The sequence below is a fragment of the Centroberyx gerrardi genome, chromosome 12 (genome assembly GCF_048128805.1).
Source record: "Centroberyx gerrardi isolate f3 chromosome 12, fCenGer3.hap1.cur.20231027, whole genome shotgun sequence".
NCBI lineage: Eukaryota > Metazoa > Chordata > Actinopteri > Beryciformes > Berycidae > Centroberyx > Centroberyx gerrardi.
The window spans coordinates 4,264,342-4,281,661 of NC_136008.1; the positions used below are offsets into that span (position 1 = coordinate 4,264,342).

At 41.6% G+C, this 17,320-nt stretch overlaps 1 protein-coding gene across 1 annotated transcript in view; it reads right to left on the reverse strand.

Moving 5' to 3' along the window:
• Window positions 1-3,400: 3,400 nt before the first annotated feature.
• Window positions 3,401-17,320, reverse strand: part of LOC139920184 (semaphorin-7A) — a 35,618-nt gene continuing 21,698 nt past the window's right edge. The window contains exons 9-14 of the mRNA XM_071910127.2: window positions 15,643-15,751; window positions 15,163-15,370; window positions 6,903-7,018; window positions 5,915-6,087; window positions 4,891-4,946; window positions 3,401-3,747 (exon numbers count right to left, since the gene is read on the reverse strand). Of these exons, the coding sequence (XP_071766228.1) occupies window positions 3,401-3,747; window positions 4,891-4,946; window positions 5,915-6,087; window positions 6,903-7,018; window positions 15,163-15,370; window positions 15,643-15,751 (1,009 nt within the window). The remainder of the gene's footprint in view (window positions 3,748-4,890; window positions 4,947-5,914; window positions 6,088-6,902; window positions 7,019-15,162; window positions 15,371-15,642; window positions 15,752-17,320) is intronic.

Here is a 17,320-nt window from a genome sequence, read left to right on the forward strand (position 1 = left end):
GATCGCAGCTTTCAAATCCACACTGCAAAAAATGACAAGTTTTTAAGTGATTGATTTTAACTTGTTTCCAGACCTATCATGATATTTTTCGTCAAATTATCGCACTGCACTGGCAGATAATCTTGCTTGTTTCATTAAATTTCACTTGATTCATGCCAGTATGACTTCTTTCAAGAAAACATCATAAAACAATGAAGAAAATCTTGAAACAAGAAACTTTCTCCAAGACAATTTCACTTTTACTAAGTAAATGTCCTGAAACAAGTTACATTGTCCTGAAAAAAAAAGTATAATTTGTTGAAACCGGTAAAATAATCCGCCAGTACAGTAAGATGATTTCACACAAAAAAAAGCTAAAATAAGCTTGATAAGTCTGGATACAAGATGAAATAACTTAACAAGTTTCAGTTTTCTTAACAAATCAGTTTTTGCAGTGCAGACTTCAAAACACAATGGCACAAACGCAGCAGTTGTCTTTACAGGAATAAACAGGCGAGGTTAGACAGGGAAATGCCTCAGTGCGTGTGTGTGTGTGTGTGTGTGTGTGTGCATGTTGGTTACCTGCCAAAGTGGCTGCTAGCACATTAGCATAGGCTAATTTATCAGCCACAACTGATTTACCAGCACATGGCTGGTGGCTGGTGTTCATTTCCCGCCCTGGTGGTGACAGAAAGACACAGACAGAGGATTAATATGCATGTTAGGCCTGCGTTTGTGCTTGCGTGTGGGGAAGACTGGTTGCATACATATGCTCGGAGTGTGTGTTTGGCATAAAACAAAACAAAAAAAAAAAACATGGGGAGGTGAGGAGCGAGGGATTTTGCAAATGAATTGTAAGAAGCGAAGCGTCGGGCGGAGGGGGGAGGCTCAACACAGCGTAGTTTTGGCACAGTCAGTAGCCCGCGTCAGTGCAATGCAGCAAGCAGATCCTCCAGTCCTGAACACAGCAACACACAACCGAGCCGGAGAGAAGGACCGCCTCTCCATTAGAAGATAGATCACAGATAGTGTATACTAACTGAATAGTAGGGTTCCTCACTATATGGACGTGTAAATATGCTTTATTATGGTGCGTGACGGGCTGGCTCCGTTGTCTAATTAGCTATTAATGACATATCTGTCACTACGGTTAGCTCTGCACGGCCAGATTTATGTAACATTACTTGATGGTAATTTTCAAAGCTCTGGAGAACACGCTAATCCGCTGCATAATTCATCACCGAACAGGCCTACTGCTTCAGTCAGCTGATTAGTATTCATAAGGTTTGGCGTGGCGCTTGTATCAGTGACACTGCTGTATTGCAACTACATTCACGGCTCAGTTTTCTTTTTTTCTTTTTTTTTTACATTCAGCTTTAAACTTCAGTTAGCGTGTGAGGATTAATAATATCTGGGGTCAGGAGAGAGGATGATGCTGGAGATTTTTGTTTTGTTTTGTGTGATGTTTAATCTATTCTAGTCTCTCTCGTCAGATTGCGGTCGCTGCTGGTTGCGGTTGCTGCTGCACTTCAAGGAAAGGATCTTGTCGGAGTCTGTCGAGCCTTTTGTTTCACAGCATAGAGATACAAGTATGAAAAATAACCATTTTTAGTATATTTGCTCTGATGTCCCTGGGGAAAAGCAGTCAATGGTTACATCATCGTGTTATAACTATGGCATAAAACCTCAAACCGTCAAGACAAACTGTCACATACGTAGGCAGCAATGGTAGGAATCAGCATTGGCAGAGCAATAAAATACATAACATACTCCACTGGTTTAAGTACAAGCCTTTTTTTTTTTTCTCCTGGCAAACTACGAAATGCAACTCTACTACATCGCCTATGCGGCTCCTTTTAGCTTCACCTGCCCTTTATAATGATAATGTAAGTATATATTTGTTGAAAATGCTGTAGCGCAACACCTTGTTCACATCTTTACGCATTGTCGGCTCGACGGAGACTGGAGGTCGTCCGTTCCAGTCGAGGATGATCGTACGGGAGCGGGTGACAGCGGCGGATTAGGGCCCTTTTGTCGCTGTCAGCTCTGCTTCCCAACAGATGACGGATACTTCGGGATTTTTCCGACTTTTCCACTGGCAACACGCCGTCGCCAATGTACCCAGAAGTAGCAAAAAGATCGATTTTACTGTTGGTTTTGACATAACAACCTGTAACCAATGTCTCTCTCCAACAAACGACTTAACAGAAAATATTCTTGACTGTATATTCTGAATGGAAACTTTTATGTTGGTTGACAGAGACATTGATGGTGATGATTATTCTTTAATGGTTTTCCGTTTCATTTTTTCAGTAAAGATTCTCCTTCTGAAACGTATCTTTCATTTTCTTTTGTTTCATTTTCTTCACTGCGCCATTATTAGGTGACTTGTTTTAGTAGACGATGCTGCACATTCACATTTCTGTAAGAGCGAGTGCTTTGCTCCGATGCTCTGGGGAGGAGGAGGAGGAGGAGGAGGAGGAGGAGGATGACGACGACATGAAAACACAACGGACAAAGTTGTGAACAAGGCGTAATAACGATGTCTGATACCATCTGATAAAAAGATGCAAAAAACTGCCTTGTCTGAGGAGGAGGCGCTGAGACACAGTGATGTTCGAGAATGAGCTCTTGCCCATCCGCCTACTTCCTGTCAAAAAGCTGACACTTCCTCCCAGCGTTGTCGTTTGACTCGGCTGCACCAATTATAGCGCCAAGTCCAACCGAGTCTGCAGTATTCTGCCTCGACTGCAAAATTGTGCTTAGGGGTATATGTCCCAGAAGTGTTAAGGCTTTTTAAATCTCAATACCAGACATTTTTCTAAATACTAATGAGCTATACTAATGAGGTTCAACAAGATGTATGATTAAATGTAAGAGCAGTATTAAAGGTTTACATATTCACAAATAAGCACAATCAAGTAGATTTCAAAATAAGTAGAGAAACGGTAAAAAGAATTGGCCTGGTATTGGTGGTTTTTTTGCCTAACTCATAAGATATGTATCTTTTGAGTCAGAGAGGCAAGGTTCGCAAAGCACTTATTGTGGTTGAATCTAGATAAAACTCTCAAGACGTTTCAATTCATAGACAGCAACCCCTAGCCACTTAAGCTTCAGTGTTACTGTATGCATTTTCAACTTCTGATACATATTATTGGTGAGACAGCTGCAGGTATGTTGTTTCACATTGAGGGTAATGAATTTAATCATTCATTCACTGACATTTTCTGGACTTGAAAGTTGTTTTTTTTCTCAAAATCTATATGGAAAAAGGGCAACAAGGAAAGTGAATTGAAGTCACCGCACAACCCAACCATGTACTTCAATGCTCTGCGAACCTAACCTGGTAACGGTGGCTCCTTGTCTTTCCTGCCATTGGGAGCCAATAAGGATGAGGGGTTAGCATTAGCGTTAGCTGCAGTTACAGGAGCCACAGGGCGGCTACGGCGAGCAGGAGCGACGACCCCAAGGTGGAGGCCAGCGAGGCGGCCAGGGGCCCGCCGTTGTACACCAGCCTGTAGGAGATCACCTCCACCTTGAACCCGTCCTCGGTGGCCATGCAGCGGAACACGCCCTCCTTCAGGGGCACGTCGACGGCCGGGCCCAGGACGCAGGAGTCCCCCGAGAACAGGCAGGGGTAGTTCATGATGCAGTTGTCCTTCTCCCAGCGGTAGGTGGCGTGGAAGGAGCGCACGGGGCAAGGGAGGAAGATGGAGGTGTTGGACTGCACCACCACTTCTCTGGGGGAAGTTTTACGCTGCTTCAGTGCTGCAGGGGGAGAAATGAAGACTTTTATTCCAAAATGAGCTATCCATCTTTTGAAATATGTGCCGCAGACAGAGTAATTGCAGGAAGAAAAGTAAAATCCACTAGTGAATATTGCTTAAAGTAATAATCTCTGACATTTTCATAAAAGTAAATGTCTGTTTTGCTACTATCTTTTGCAGATTGATTTAAATAGTGATTCAACCTATATCCAGTTCATGAAAGCTTTAAAGTCTGTGTTGGTTAGGGTTTTCCCGGGAAAAAATTATACAGGATTATGCATTCTTTACTTCTGGTTTGTTTGGAATAACTAGAAAAAGAACTGGGTAGTTAGCTTGAGCAGCGATAGCCACCATGGCTGAACAGACAAAGAAAAGAAAGAGGGAAAAGAAAAGAAAAGAAAACCTACAGAAACTGCAACAGAAAATCCAAGCTCCGCCCACACTGTTTGATTGACAGGTGATCTGTGAGAAGTGCAGTGCAGAAACAGCACAGCAGTGAGCGCTGAGCAACAAATTACCACTTGAAAGGTAGATATTTGCTATCTGTACTTCTTATCTTGCAAAATAGCGAGGATGAAATCATTTGTGTTGCACTGAACATATGTGACATATTGTTTCAAAATGGAAAATTTCATAAAGGAAAACTTTAAAATACAGATTAATAATGGAATAAAGAATGAAAACAAGTTTGAAATGATCAGTTACAGCATTTCCATTGCAAATGTCTTGATCTCAGGTTTCCATAACATAAGTAACAGTTATCAGTTAAAAAAATTAAAGCACATTTCTCTTTAAAATCATCTCAAAGTATTATTTTCAAGGGAAATAGACTGAAGCGTGTTACTGTAAATGGATCCACAGGCCTGAAAGTGGCACCATTGACACAGAACTGGTAATATGTGCAATAAAGGCAGATCACTTAAGGAGATACCCTTCCCATCAGAGGGGAGTAATTGTCATGATTAGTCGAGGTTATAACTTGGCTTTGAGCTTTGAAGCAGGGCGAGCTTTGATATAAAAAACTCTCCCCGCGGGTTTGTGGACTCGGCTCAATTATATGATAATCATCTTTTGACTCAGAAAAGTTCCTTATTTTGGTTTAATTAAGATACAGAGAGAGTGGGGAGAGCAGATAGGCGCTCACCGGCAGCTTCCCCGCAGATTGAGGCGTTTGACTGGTCCAGATGCTGAATGAGCGCCCTGTTGCAAAATAATAGAGAGAAAGGAAGAATTAGCAGTAATACATAGCTTTATGAACGGCTGGCTTATGAGCCCCACATCAGCCTAAACTCTATTACTCTCAAATTAAAACATAAGACACAAATGATTCAACAATGTGAGACAAAAAAAGGCGTTAAGTAATCGTGTTCCTATGATTTTGGTGATTTTCATGTTGTGGAACTGAAGATTCACAAGCTCCTTTGTAGCGAAGAACAATTTTCACGACCCAGAGAAACTCATTCAAAACTGTTGATATCATTTAAAAATGCATGTCTAAAATTTTGGTGAGTTTCATGTTTTTCTTTGAACTGAAGTTTCATGACCCCAGGACCCTCGAGATCAATCTAAAATCCCATGCTTCAATTACAAAACTGCACGGTTGTCAATCTGAGCATAAGGCAGTTTTTTCTTCTAAATTCCTAGCTGAAAAAAATAGACTTTTTGAAGATTTATGGTTTAGATTAGAGTTGAAACAATTAGTCGATTAATCTGATTACTAATTGTAATCAGAAAAATCTCATTCTGACAATCGATGAATCGTTTTAGTCATTTATCAAGTAAAAATACCCAAGATTTGCTGGTTACAGCTTCACAAATGCTATGATTTGCTGCTTTTCTCTGTTTCATATCATTATATTATGAATATTTGGGGGTATTTGGCTGCTGGTCAGACTACATAAGCACATTTAAGAGTTTGGGCTCTGGTAACTTGTGAAGGGCATTTGTCATTATTTTTGACATTTTATAGACTAAATGATTAATCGAAAAAATAATCAATAGATGAATAGATAATGAAAATATTGGTTAGTTGCAGCCCTAGTGTAGATCTGACAGCAGTGACACAGTGTTTTGAGGAGCCTAACCCTCAGAGTGAGGCTCAGGCTCATCAGCGCCGCGGCTGCAGATTTCCAGCAGCTCTGCAGGAGTGACATCATATCTAATCATACCCAGAGCTGATGTTGTATCCAGGGGGGATGGCGATGCATCTCCTCCTGGCTCGGTCCCAGCCGCAGTACGGATCCCGGGAAAGGATGCATTCCTTGCATGTGTCGCCATAGCGACCGCAGTCAGCCAGCGGCAGCCGCTGGACCTCCATGGCTGTGCCGACATAAAGGTGGCCCTGGGAAGGAAAGATGTAATATAAGATGTGCATGCAGCTGAAATGTTGTATCGTGATAACATTAAATTACACTGGGAACAAGGATTCAGCTGATATGAGCTTTTGAAGCCTGATATCTATGATGATAATTTGGGATTGAAGCTGCCAGTAGCCAATATTTTGTGCGGATATTCAATATCTTTAGATTTTAATATTTGATTATGAGTATTCATATGAGTATGAGTATGAGTATTCAGTGTCCTCCCAGAATTTGATCCTTCTCAGGATGGAAAACCCTCTGAAACAGCATCATGGGACACTAAAACTCTGAAACTGAAACCCAGACTGATTAAATTACTTTAGGGCTTGCAGCTCTTTAAGGCAGGGAGAGACACCACACCGTCACTCTGGGATAGGGGATAAGATATCTTAAAATTAATAATTTACAAAAAACATTAATGAACAATTAAAGAAAAAGAAAAGGAAGGACAATTAAAAGAAAAGAAAATTACACCACAGTTTTTATGTAGCTGTGGTCAGCAACCTCCATCATAGCAGCAGTGGACAACATGACTGATATCTGCTGTTTAATAAAAGGCCAATATCAAACCCTGGAAACCAGTTGAAATAGCCTAATTCATTCTTTCATTTCCTTTCCTGGGTTGGGGGGGGCTGGAGCCTGTCCCAGCATGCATTGGGTGGAAGTCAGAGAAACGGCCTGGGCAGATCGCCAGCCATCACACACTAATGTATTTTTTCATAGTAAAAGCAGGATGGGCAGCTGACATCACCTTCTATCACACAGTGAAATGACAGCAGCATATTCACACTCGTACCTTTTGGGAGTCGATGGCCATGTTTAGGACGGGACCCTCGTTGTGGAATAGAGAGTACTGGGATATGATGAAGGCCTCCTCGCTGGTGTGGAGAACTTTGAGAACTTTACCTTGTTCTGTTGGAAAAAAGGAAAAGGAAAGACATATAGGTCATTGTCTTTGTCCATGTTATTGTCCATTTTATTGTTTTGTCCTGGGACGCCTATTGTAAGTTCAGCCGTCCCAGTCGGGGATCCTGCTTTGATTTCTTTCTTTTTTTTTTCCTAATAAGGTTTTCTTGGGAGTTTTTCTTTATCTCCACTGGGGGTGTAAGGTTGGTGGTGCCAGGTTGGCTCGGGTTAGTTAGGCCAGTGGTTCACAACCTGGGGGTCGGGACCCTCCAGGGGGTCGCGAGATCATTTTGGGGGTCGCAAGATGATTTATAGGATAAGAAGAAAACATATTTCTGCTATAAGAATTTATTATCACGTCTATTTTTTCTGATTTTTCTCAAATTTTTGCTTTTTTTCTTGTGAAATACTGAATAGCTTTCAGCCTCTCGGCCTCCGCTGATAATGAATCAAATGAAACAACCTGGAAAGAGAAAATCATTATTTGGGTGGACTCATTTGTGTCCGAGGGTCGTGAGGAGGCATCGCTTCGTTTTAAGAGGTCAGTTGCCAAAAAGGTTGAGACTCACTGAGTTAGGCCTGTTCTGTCTTTCCAACATGCTAATTTGTGTCTTGTGCTTTGTTCTGTTTCCTCATGATTTGTTTTGTTGCAGACTGTATTGCATCATTTTGTTCTGTGATTGATCGTTGTTGTGATCAGTTAGATCTCGGTTGGCTCGCTCTCTGTAAAGCCCTTTGGGACAGGCTTTGTGATGAAGGGCTGTAGAAATAAACCAAACTTGACTTGAGGGATGGATATTCAGTCTGCTAAATACATCTAAATGCACATCTGCGAGAGCGCGCACACACACACACACACACACACACACACACACACAGTCTACACGCACACAGAAGTTCGGAAGCCGTATCTTAAAATTTGTGACCTTTTCATTTTCTCTTTATTCTTTATCTGTATTTATGTCCTTTATTACTCTGTAAATCACTTGAAGCGCTTTATAAATACATTTGACTTGACCGAAACAGCTTCCCCAGGCTGGAGGGCCAAAAGAAAATGGCAAATTGGAGTTTATATTTCTCAGTGGCAGAGCTGTTCTGGGCAGAGATAGGCAGTGATAATCTGATTGGTTGAGTTAAACCTCAGTGGGCGGGGCCAAAGTGCCACCATTTTTCTGGCTAAGTAACTGAAAACTGAAGCCCAGAGAAAAAGACAAGAGGTAAGAGAGGAGGAAGCTAATATTATGAAGCCTAGAAGTTTGTTACTAACTGAAAAACTAGCCATATTAAGTTATCTAATTGCCATTTATATATTTTTTTTATATTCTAAGTTTTTACCTATATTCTTTCAGTGCTGCACAATTGGACTTTCCCTAACTATGTAAGCCTTTCCCTATCTGTGACTCTTTTGTAATTCCTGCTTTATTGCTTTCAGACTTCTCCACTCTTCTTCTCTCCAAACAGTGTTTCACAATGTTAAAAGATCTCTGTAAAAAGATGATTCTCTGCCTTCCTCACTGTGAGGATGTGATTACAGTGAAACCTCTTGCTGTTTGAGGCTCCTCCTCATTTCTAATTAGTCGTCCAGGTTCTTGCTGTCGCTTCGACTTCTTTAGTCCTGAAACTGCGTTCTCTCCTTTTCTCAACCTTCAAACCGTTCCTCTCCTGCCGCAGATAACATCCCCCATTTATCCAATTTATTCTCATCTCTTCCTCTAATCCCGTCTAGTGCTGTTTTCAAATCAGTGCTAACTGTTTCCCTTTCCCCTCTTTTCTTTTATCAAAACAGTGTATCAGCACAATGATAGGAGAAAAAAGAATGTGAGGGGAATAAAGGCGACGGTGCTGAACTCGTGTATCTGCTGGCTGAATCTTTTTCTTTTTTTTTTATCTTTATTTATCCAGGGAAGGTTTGCTGAGCGCACATGTTCTTTTTCAGCTGTACCCTTTTCCCAATACACACAATACACACACTAGTACACACGATACACTCACTCTACACACTGATACAGTTAAAAACACTTTTTACCTTTGGCCACAGTGCAAATCCACTGGAGTGGTTAGGGTTAAGCGCTTTGCTCAAGGCCAGCTTAACAGTAGTTTCTTATAGAGGGCAGAGTGCTATTCATTCACCCCCACACACACATTTTCCCATCTGGTTTAGGGATTCAAACTTACAACCTTTCACTCACAAACCCTCGCCTGCCCCCTAGAGCTACCTCCGCTCTTAAGATTACACAGGTGACAGCCAATACTCATTCACCTCCCCCACCCATAGTTTCCCTGCCTCTCGAAACCTTTGGGCTACTCCACCTGCCACCACAATCATCACACTGTACGAAAAAAAACCCCCCCACAAAACCCAATAGCTTGTGATCTCAAACGTTAAGTCAAGTCGAAACAAGTGTATGTTCCTGACTCCCTCCGACCCCGCGGGGAGGTCTGCTGTGTGATTGAAACGATCCGAGCGGCTTTATTTCTTCCGGTGGTCAATCTGTCAGCGAGTTACCGAAGGAACAGAAAGCCTTTCACTACCGCCTACTCTCTTGTTCCATTTCCCAGAGTCCCCGGCCTCGGAGACAGACTGCTCCAGTTTCTCTGCAGGCGGACTCAGAGGTCCAGGGCCTTTCACAGCTCCATCACTGCTTTGGTCACCGGTGACACTTTACACGGAGCCGGGCCAGTCCGGGCTCCGTCTCCGGGGTCCGGTCTCAAGAACAAGTTTTTGACATCTTGGACTTGTCACAGTGTTTGCCTGTTTTGACCCGACTTTTTCCTACCTACGTAAGAAAAATATTAAAAAATGGGTCATTTTAGTGATGTTTGGTTTATTTTCCCCCCAGCACTAAAAAACAATTTACTCTGCAAAAAATGACAAGCTGTCCAGTGATTTTAACTTGTTTCCAGACCTATCAGGCTTATTTTGTGATATTTTTAGTCAAATTATCTCACTGCACTGGCAGATAATCTTGCTGGTTTCAATAAATTTAAGTCTGGATATGAGATAAAATAACTTAACAAGTCTGTCAGTTTTTGCAGTGTAGAAACCTGTGGATGTAATTGTCCTCAAACTTCTTCATTTCAAAGTTAATTTCTATGCATTGAGTAGTTGGATGTTGACTTGTATAATACAGAGCAGAGTTGCAGATAGATTTACATCTCTGTTCATCCTTAAAGGCCCATTCACATCTAGAACAATAACTATAAAGATAACTATAAACTATAACGAGACATTGCTGCTCAAGCATTCACGCTACAATGATATCTGTGATCAGTTCCTCAGCATCACTGCGGTGAGTTATCGAATTCTCCCGCCCCCGCATTTCCTTCTTAGAAGTTTGATTTGATTGTTTGAAAATATTTACCGTCGTCTCTGCATCCAAAGAAATCGCTCTGAGATCGAACCAAAAATATAGTCGTAGTTATCATTTTGGATGACTGGGAACACAGACACTCTATTTACTTTGAACAATTTGAGTCTTTTTACAGTTATAGTTATCGTTGTAGATGTGAATGGGCCTTAAGAAAGTCCTCCATCATTCATTTTGCATTTGGAACAAAATATGCATGGTCTGTTTCTCCGCTGGACCTGGCCTTGACTCAAACTCGACTGCACCTGGCCTTGACTTGATCCACTAAAGTAGTCTTGACTGCAGTGCTGACTCAGAGCCTGCTGCTACAGCAACATCCACAGTGATATCGCTGATCTAAAGGCATTGAAATCCAGTCTGTCAAACGGTGCTCTATTCTGTCAGGCTGCATGGAACAGGGAAGCGTCAGTAGGACTAGTTAGACAGGCTTTAACTCACAGTTTACAGTAAGCGATTAAGTTAATTAGGACTCTGCCAGCTGCATGACGCCACTCTGTCAGTTTCCGTTGGTTCTAGGTCAACACTTTAAACTGAACTCCTTCAGCATCTAAATACATCGCTTTGCCAGACGACTGTGACCAGAATATACAAGATGGTTCCCCCTGTGGGAAACTGGATGAGTAATGCTCTTCCCTCCCTTAACAACAACAGTCAAGGTGCCTTTGAGCATGGCATCTACAGCCCAGTGGCTGTGGCTAACAAGTCTGTGGTTGCACTGGCCCGCTCCAAGGTGAAGGCATGAAGGTATGAATCTGAAGCAGGATTGGTTGGCAAAAAAACAGCATGTACACACACACACACACACACACGTGGACGCACACAAACACACAAACATACTCCGGCTAGAGGCAGGAGGCCAAGTCCTGATTTTAGTCTAATCCAAAAATTAGACTAACATTCCCATTGCCAAAGCCTAATCTGTCAGTCCTGTAAAAAGATTAGACGATACATATCAGAGTCCTGGTCTGAATCCGGCCCAGGACGGGTCTTTCTATACTGTGACTGTCCAATAAAGCAGAAATGCCACAGAAAATATCTTGAACCATCCAATAAATTAGTATGTGAACAAAGCCATTGGTAAGACTTGGTAAAACAGACTGGGGCTTTAACCCAGACTACATGCTAACTCAGTCTCCCTCTCTGAGCTTTACACCATCTTTAGAGCCCAAGCATAACAAAAACCCATCTTCAAACTGGTCTTCAGCCCAGCCAGGACTGTCCAGGGTCAGCTCACCCCTTCAAAAGATATTTGATGTTTGAACAATCGTAGAGATACTCGCCTCTCCCAGGCTGCCAGACTAATATCAGGCACTCTCCCTCTCTCACAAAGATTAACGGAGCTGCTCGTGTCTCCTGGCCTCCTCTTGGTGAAGTATGTTTATTGGAACTTCCATCACCAGAGAAGACTAATAGACCGTCGCTACCCAAAATGCATCTGGTTCGATTTCACTGTCATTGGTCCCAAGGTGGACCCTGGCTCGCTACTTCTACTTTTCAGATTGGTTTTGACCATCCTAATGCCACCATCCATCAGGAGGAGCTGTCCGTCCACTTTGCTCTCCAAAGATTGGATTATTTCAAGAAGGGCGGTTCTCTCCATCATCCGTACAGATACAAGAGCAGTTTGAAGCTAATTATGTAGATTGATGAGCTTAACTCATTAAAAGCCTGTGGAAATTTATTGCCAGGGCTTGAAGTGAAGGTGATGTAATATTGAACAGGAAAAAAAGAGATGCTATTAAACAGGAATATAGATAGATAGAGTGAATTGAAAGCCCTGCAAATTGAATTTTCTTTTTACAAATCACAAAAGTCGATTTTTTCAGATTCAAGTGAGAGCCGACACACATCCTTCCTTCCACATACACATTCCTGTTCTTGAGAGAGAGAGAGAGAGAGAGAGAGAGAGAGAAAAAAAAAAACAAAGGAAACATTCAGTGTATTACAGGCAGATCTCCAGTACAACCTGTTCCCCAGCTTGAAATACCAGTACAAATCAAACTGCTCCAGTTTCTTTTTAGGCCAACACAGAGGCCCATGGCTGCTCACAGCTCTCCCTTTCCTTTTTCCTCCTATTACTGACACAGTTAGCAAAGCCCACAGCGAGAGGCCATCATCCTGTCTTTTCATACACTGTTTTCTTTGCTATTATTAGAAGACCAACCCAGAAATGGCTGATGAATGACAAGCACACATCCACTGCAAATTATGTTCAAAAAGATGACATTTACTCATCTTTTGGCAAACTTCAGAGTGGCTAGACGTTCATACCCACATATGATTTATCATGGTTGCCATAGTGATCTCCCTGAGGCGGTGATACACAGGGCAATTTTGGGGGGGGTTGCTGCTACGGGTGACAGCGCCTGTTGAGTTGCCTCAGCTGTGCCGCTTTGATCAGACAGAAACATCTTGTGAAGGCGACATGTCACGAATCATTTGAATAGATTTTGACCTTGTGTCAGGCTTTATTGTCTGTTTCTAGAAACGCTGCTTACTGTTGGTTGCTTGTAATTTGGGTGATCTACGACAGTGATTCTCAACCTTTTTCATATGAAGGACCCCGAATTTAGTCCACATTAGGGCCACGGAAACCCCACTTGATGAGATTTTGTCTCTCAGACCCAAATCTGACAAAGTTTTTATTGTTAGATATGATTTTATCCAGAAGTCCATGACTATCTGTATTGTAGGTAGAGAGATAACAGAGAAACGATGATCAAAACAGTCATTCTTCTACATTCTCTAATTGTGTTAACTTCTTATAAATTACATAATGGTGAAGTTTAACAATTCATCAATTTGCTGGGGACCCCCTGGAACCCCCTCAAGGACCCCACACTGAGAACCACTGATCTAGGAAATAAAGCTTGTTGTACTTCTGAATATTTTGTTTCTCTGAATAAGAGCATCAGCTAAATGCCTGAAATGTAAAATGTAAATATGTTTTTTGGACTTCCCTTAGTACTCGTCTTAAAGCTCTGCAGGGCAACTTCTGGGGGTAATTGGTTAAATGGCAACAGCATCCATCAAGTTGCCTCAGTATTGTTGTTCAAATCACATGGGATCATCTTTAGCCTTTGTCTCATTTCACTGCTTGTTGTTAGGAGAGATCCCGTCTACAGTACATTGCCCCCAAAATCAGCTTAGTGTTTGTATGTAACTCCCAGGAGGAGAAAACAATGATACTTTCTGCCAGATATGTCATTGTGTTATAATCTCAGGGATGATAATTAGTGACTAAATTGTCTAGGATGCATAAAATTGTCTAGGACGCATAAAATTGAGTTCCTATAATTACTATTTATTTCCTATAATTCATCTATTTTGTATCTTATTTTATCCTGTACTATTGTAATAAGCTTTGGCAACACTCAATACTACTTGATTCCTGCCAATACAGCTTTTTCTAAATCTGAATGTGAATCTGTATGATCACACTGAGCTTTATCTCAGCTCTGCCTCTCCACCAGCATCCACTCCAGACTGCAGGCTGTTCAGCATCAAGGCCACATTCTGCACAGAGGCTGCAGGCCCATCTTCCCCGCTGTTATGATTGAGCTATTTACCACTGAGTTATTTAAAGCTGCCACATAGAACTTGAACATCGGTGATTTTAACGCCGCCACGTTCATTTTGATTCAGTAGTATAATTAAGACCATCGCTGAGACGATTGGCAGCCTCTACACTGCATTTTACATTGTGTGCCACCATGTCAGATTAGGCGGTAAAATCTGCTGGATCGCTTTACGGCACAAAACAGGAAGAGGTTTCTGTTCTTCCAGAGCAAACGGAGCTAAAGCTGAAAGAGTTTCTGGCAGCAGATGGTGGAAGGAGGGAAAGGAAGATGGAGAAATCACTTCCAACATGTTGATCCTCTTCAGAAAAGACAAAGACATCAGAGAGGGTGGGGGGCAACATCCTTTTTGCAACAGAAAGCAACCGGGTTTATGGGAAATGCGGTCTTAATTTTGAGAAACACTAGCAGTAGCAATACCACTGCTGTGAAACAGAGGCGACCAATCATCTCAACCACTGTCTCATTTGTTTATGGTGATTATCCCAATATATCACAATTATTTTGATAATGATATATTGATGGTTAAATGTGCTATAAATCTTGGCAGATTAGTTAATTTTTTGGAACGTTGTTATTGAATATTATCAATGCAGCCTATGTATTTAAACATATTACAATCCCAACAATGCATTTGAACATGTATGTATGAATTCAACTTTTGACAAGTCAAAAGGTGTCCTGGTTATGATTAGATAATATGAATACTTTTTCATCAGATAACAACGAACTAACTAGCCAAATGTCCTGCCTGTCACAAATATCAACATCACAACTTCTGATGGCAAATGGATTCCTCACTGGCATTTTTTGTCCACCTCATTTTGACAGTTCAAGTAATAATATAACCTATAACAACCTATATCCAGTTGATGAAAGTTTTTCCACTGTTTGTTCTAAACAGCCGGTGTCTGGTGGAAAAATCTGCGTTTTACATTTCCGGTTTGTTTGTAATCAACAGAAGAAGAAGAACTGGGTAGTTAGCATGAGCAGCGATAGCCACCATGGCTGAACAGACAAAGAGAAGAGAAACTCAAACTGCATCATCAGAAAATCCAAGCTCCGCCCACACTGTTTGATTGACAGGTGATCTCTGGGAAGTGCAGTGCAGAAACACCACAGCAATCATCCCAAAAGATGTTTCCAAAATAAAACATCATGAAAACACCATTAAACACACACACACACACACACACACACATACCTGTTCCGAGGTACAGGACGCTGTAGTGCTCGTCGTTGACCGCCAGGACGATGTCCGCCACAGTGTGTGTGATGTGGTCGTCTGTCGGCAGGTCGAGGGGCGCCACACCCACCGGGCGGATCACATCCTCGATTTCCGGGTGGTATCTGATCACCCCCAGGTTTTTGATGTCGTTGTGACCTCCCGTCGTCGAGTTCCTGCGGACGCACTGAGAGGAGAAGCGATGTAATCAGTGTAGACCGGGCCGGAGACTCTGACAAACAAAACGCCCTGGGACAATCATTTCACAATTGCTTCTCTTTTATTATCTCATCCCTTTCAAAAATAGGACCACAGTCTTCTCACCTCTCAAATAAAAGCTGACTCATGCCATTGTGGGTTTTTTTTTTTTTCACTCTCTTTGCTTTTTTTCAGATTGGTTTGACAAAAAAAATTAGGTCGAATTGACTGAAAGAGGATAATCTTGCTGGGTGTGCTTACCGTCCCGGGGCGGCTGCCGATGAACGAACTGCTGTAGCCCTTCAGTTTGGATGTGGAGAAGGCCTGGTCAATGTCTTCAATGGAGTAGGCGCAGATCACTGTTCTGCCCCTGAACAAAGGCAGAGAGGAGGAAGTGTAATCACAGCCAGAATAAAGACTTGTCATTGATTTTTTTGGAGAGTGGGAACAGCGGGTGACGAGGGATATGACACCACTTTGAAGGAGCGACACAAAAAGGGAAAGATCGTAATCCCCCCTCCCCGCACTTTTAGTCATCTGATACAAAAGATGAGACAATCAAATAGATAAGTTACTTCCACACTGGATTGATACTAAGTAATAATCCACAACGTTTTCATATAAATCAATGTCCGTTGTGCTACTGTCTATCTCTGATTCATATAATGATTCAACCTATATCCAGTTGATGGAAGCTTCTGCCACACAGGAAGTGATGCGTTTTACATTTCCGGTTTGTTTGGAATAAACAGAAGAAGAAGAACTGGGTAGTTAGCATGAGCAGTGATAGCCACCATGGCTGAACAGACAAAGAAAAGAGAAACTCAAACTGCATCAACAGAAAATCCAAGCTCCGCCCACACTGTTTGATTGACAGGTGATCTGTGGGAAGTGCAGTGCAGAAACACCACAGTGATGAGGCTGACTGACAAAGATGGAGACTAAATTTAAAAAAATGAGGATTTCACAGATTACCACTGTAATGGTTTATTCAGCATGTTTTCAACCTTGATTGGTCTTCTTCAAGTCTATAGCTAAGCCTCACGAGTTTGTAAGATAAGATAAGATAAGATAAGATAAGATAAGATATACTTTAATTGTCCCCTCAGGGAAATTTGTCTTGGAAATTTGTCTTGCTGTAGTCTCACAGTACAAACGCAACATAGCTCATAACTAGATAACAGAAAAATATGGGAAAATGAAACTGCCAAAATAAGTTGTAAGATGTGTGAGGTTGTAACAAGACTTGCAAACTACAAATATGTACTCCAATCTGTAAAGTTGAAAAGCAAATTGCGTGTGTGTGAGATACAATTTGTAAACTTGTGATGTATTTTGTAGTGGTGAACAGCCATTTGCAAATATGCAAAATACATTTTGATGTTATGAGTTATAATCAATATTTTCTTTTGTGAATCATTAGCCTTTACAGTCATTTTGGCAGTGTCCTCGCGCGGAAAATCACACCTCAAGCTGTTGTATTAGAAGATGTGTGACATGACTTGCAAACTTGTGACACAAATGCACAAGTGTGTGCTCCAGTCCATTACGCCGAAGAACAAAATGTGTGTGTGTACACTGTGTGCTGTAAGGTTGCGACACAATCTGCAACCCTGTGATGGATTTCGTAATTGTGAACAACTATTTGTCAGTTTCTTATTCCCACAGGAAAGAAACTCTTACACTGTCAGTACAACTGAACTAAATTAAGCCAAATAGAAACTAAGACTGACAGATAAGACTTAGTTCAACATTTTATTACAAGCTTTGTATCAAATCCAAACTTCATTTCATGTGTGTGACTGTGTAGGTGTGCAGATTGTTTGTGTGTCAGGAGGGGCTGATGGTATGCAGTGATGCAGTGATGAGTGTGTGGGTGGATGAGTGCAGATTACTGTATTATTGTTTTATTTGTTTTATTGTATCATTTATTGCATTG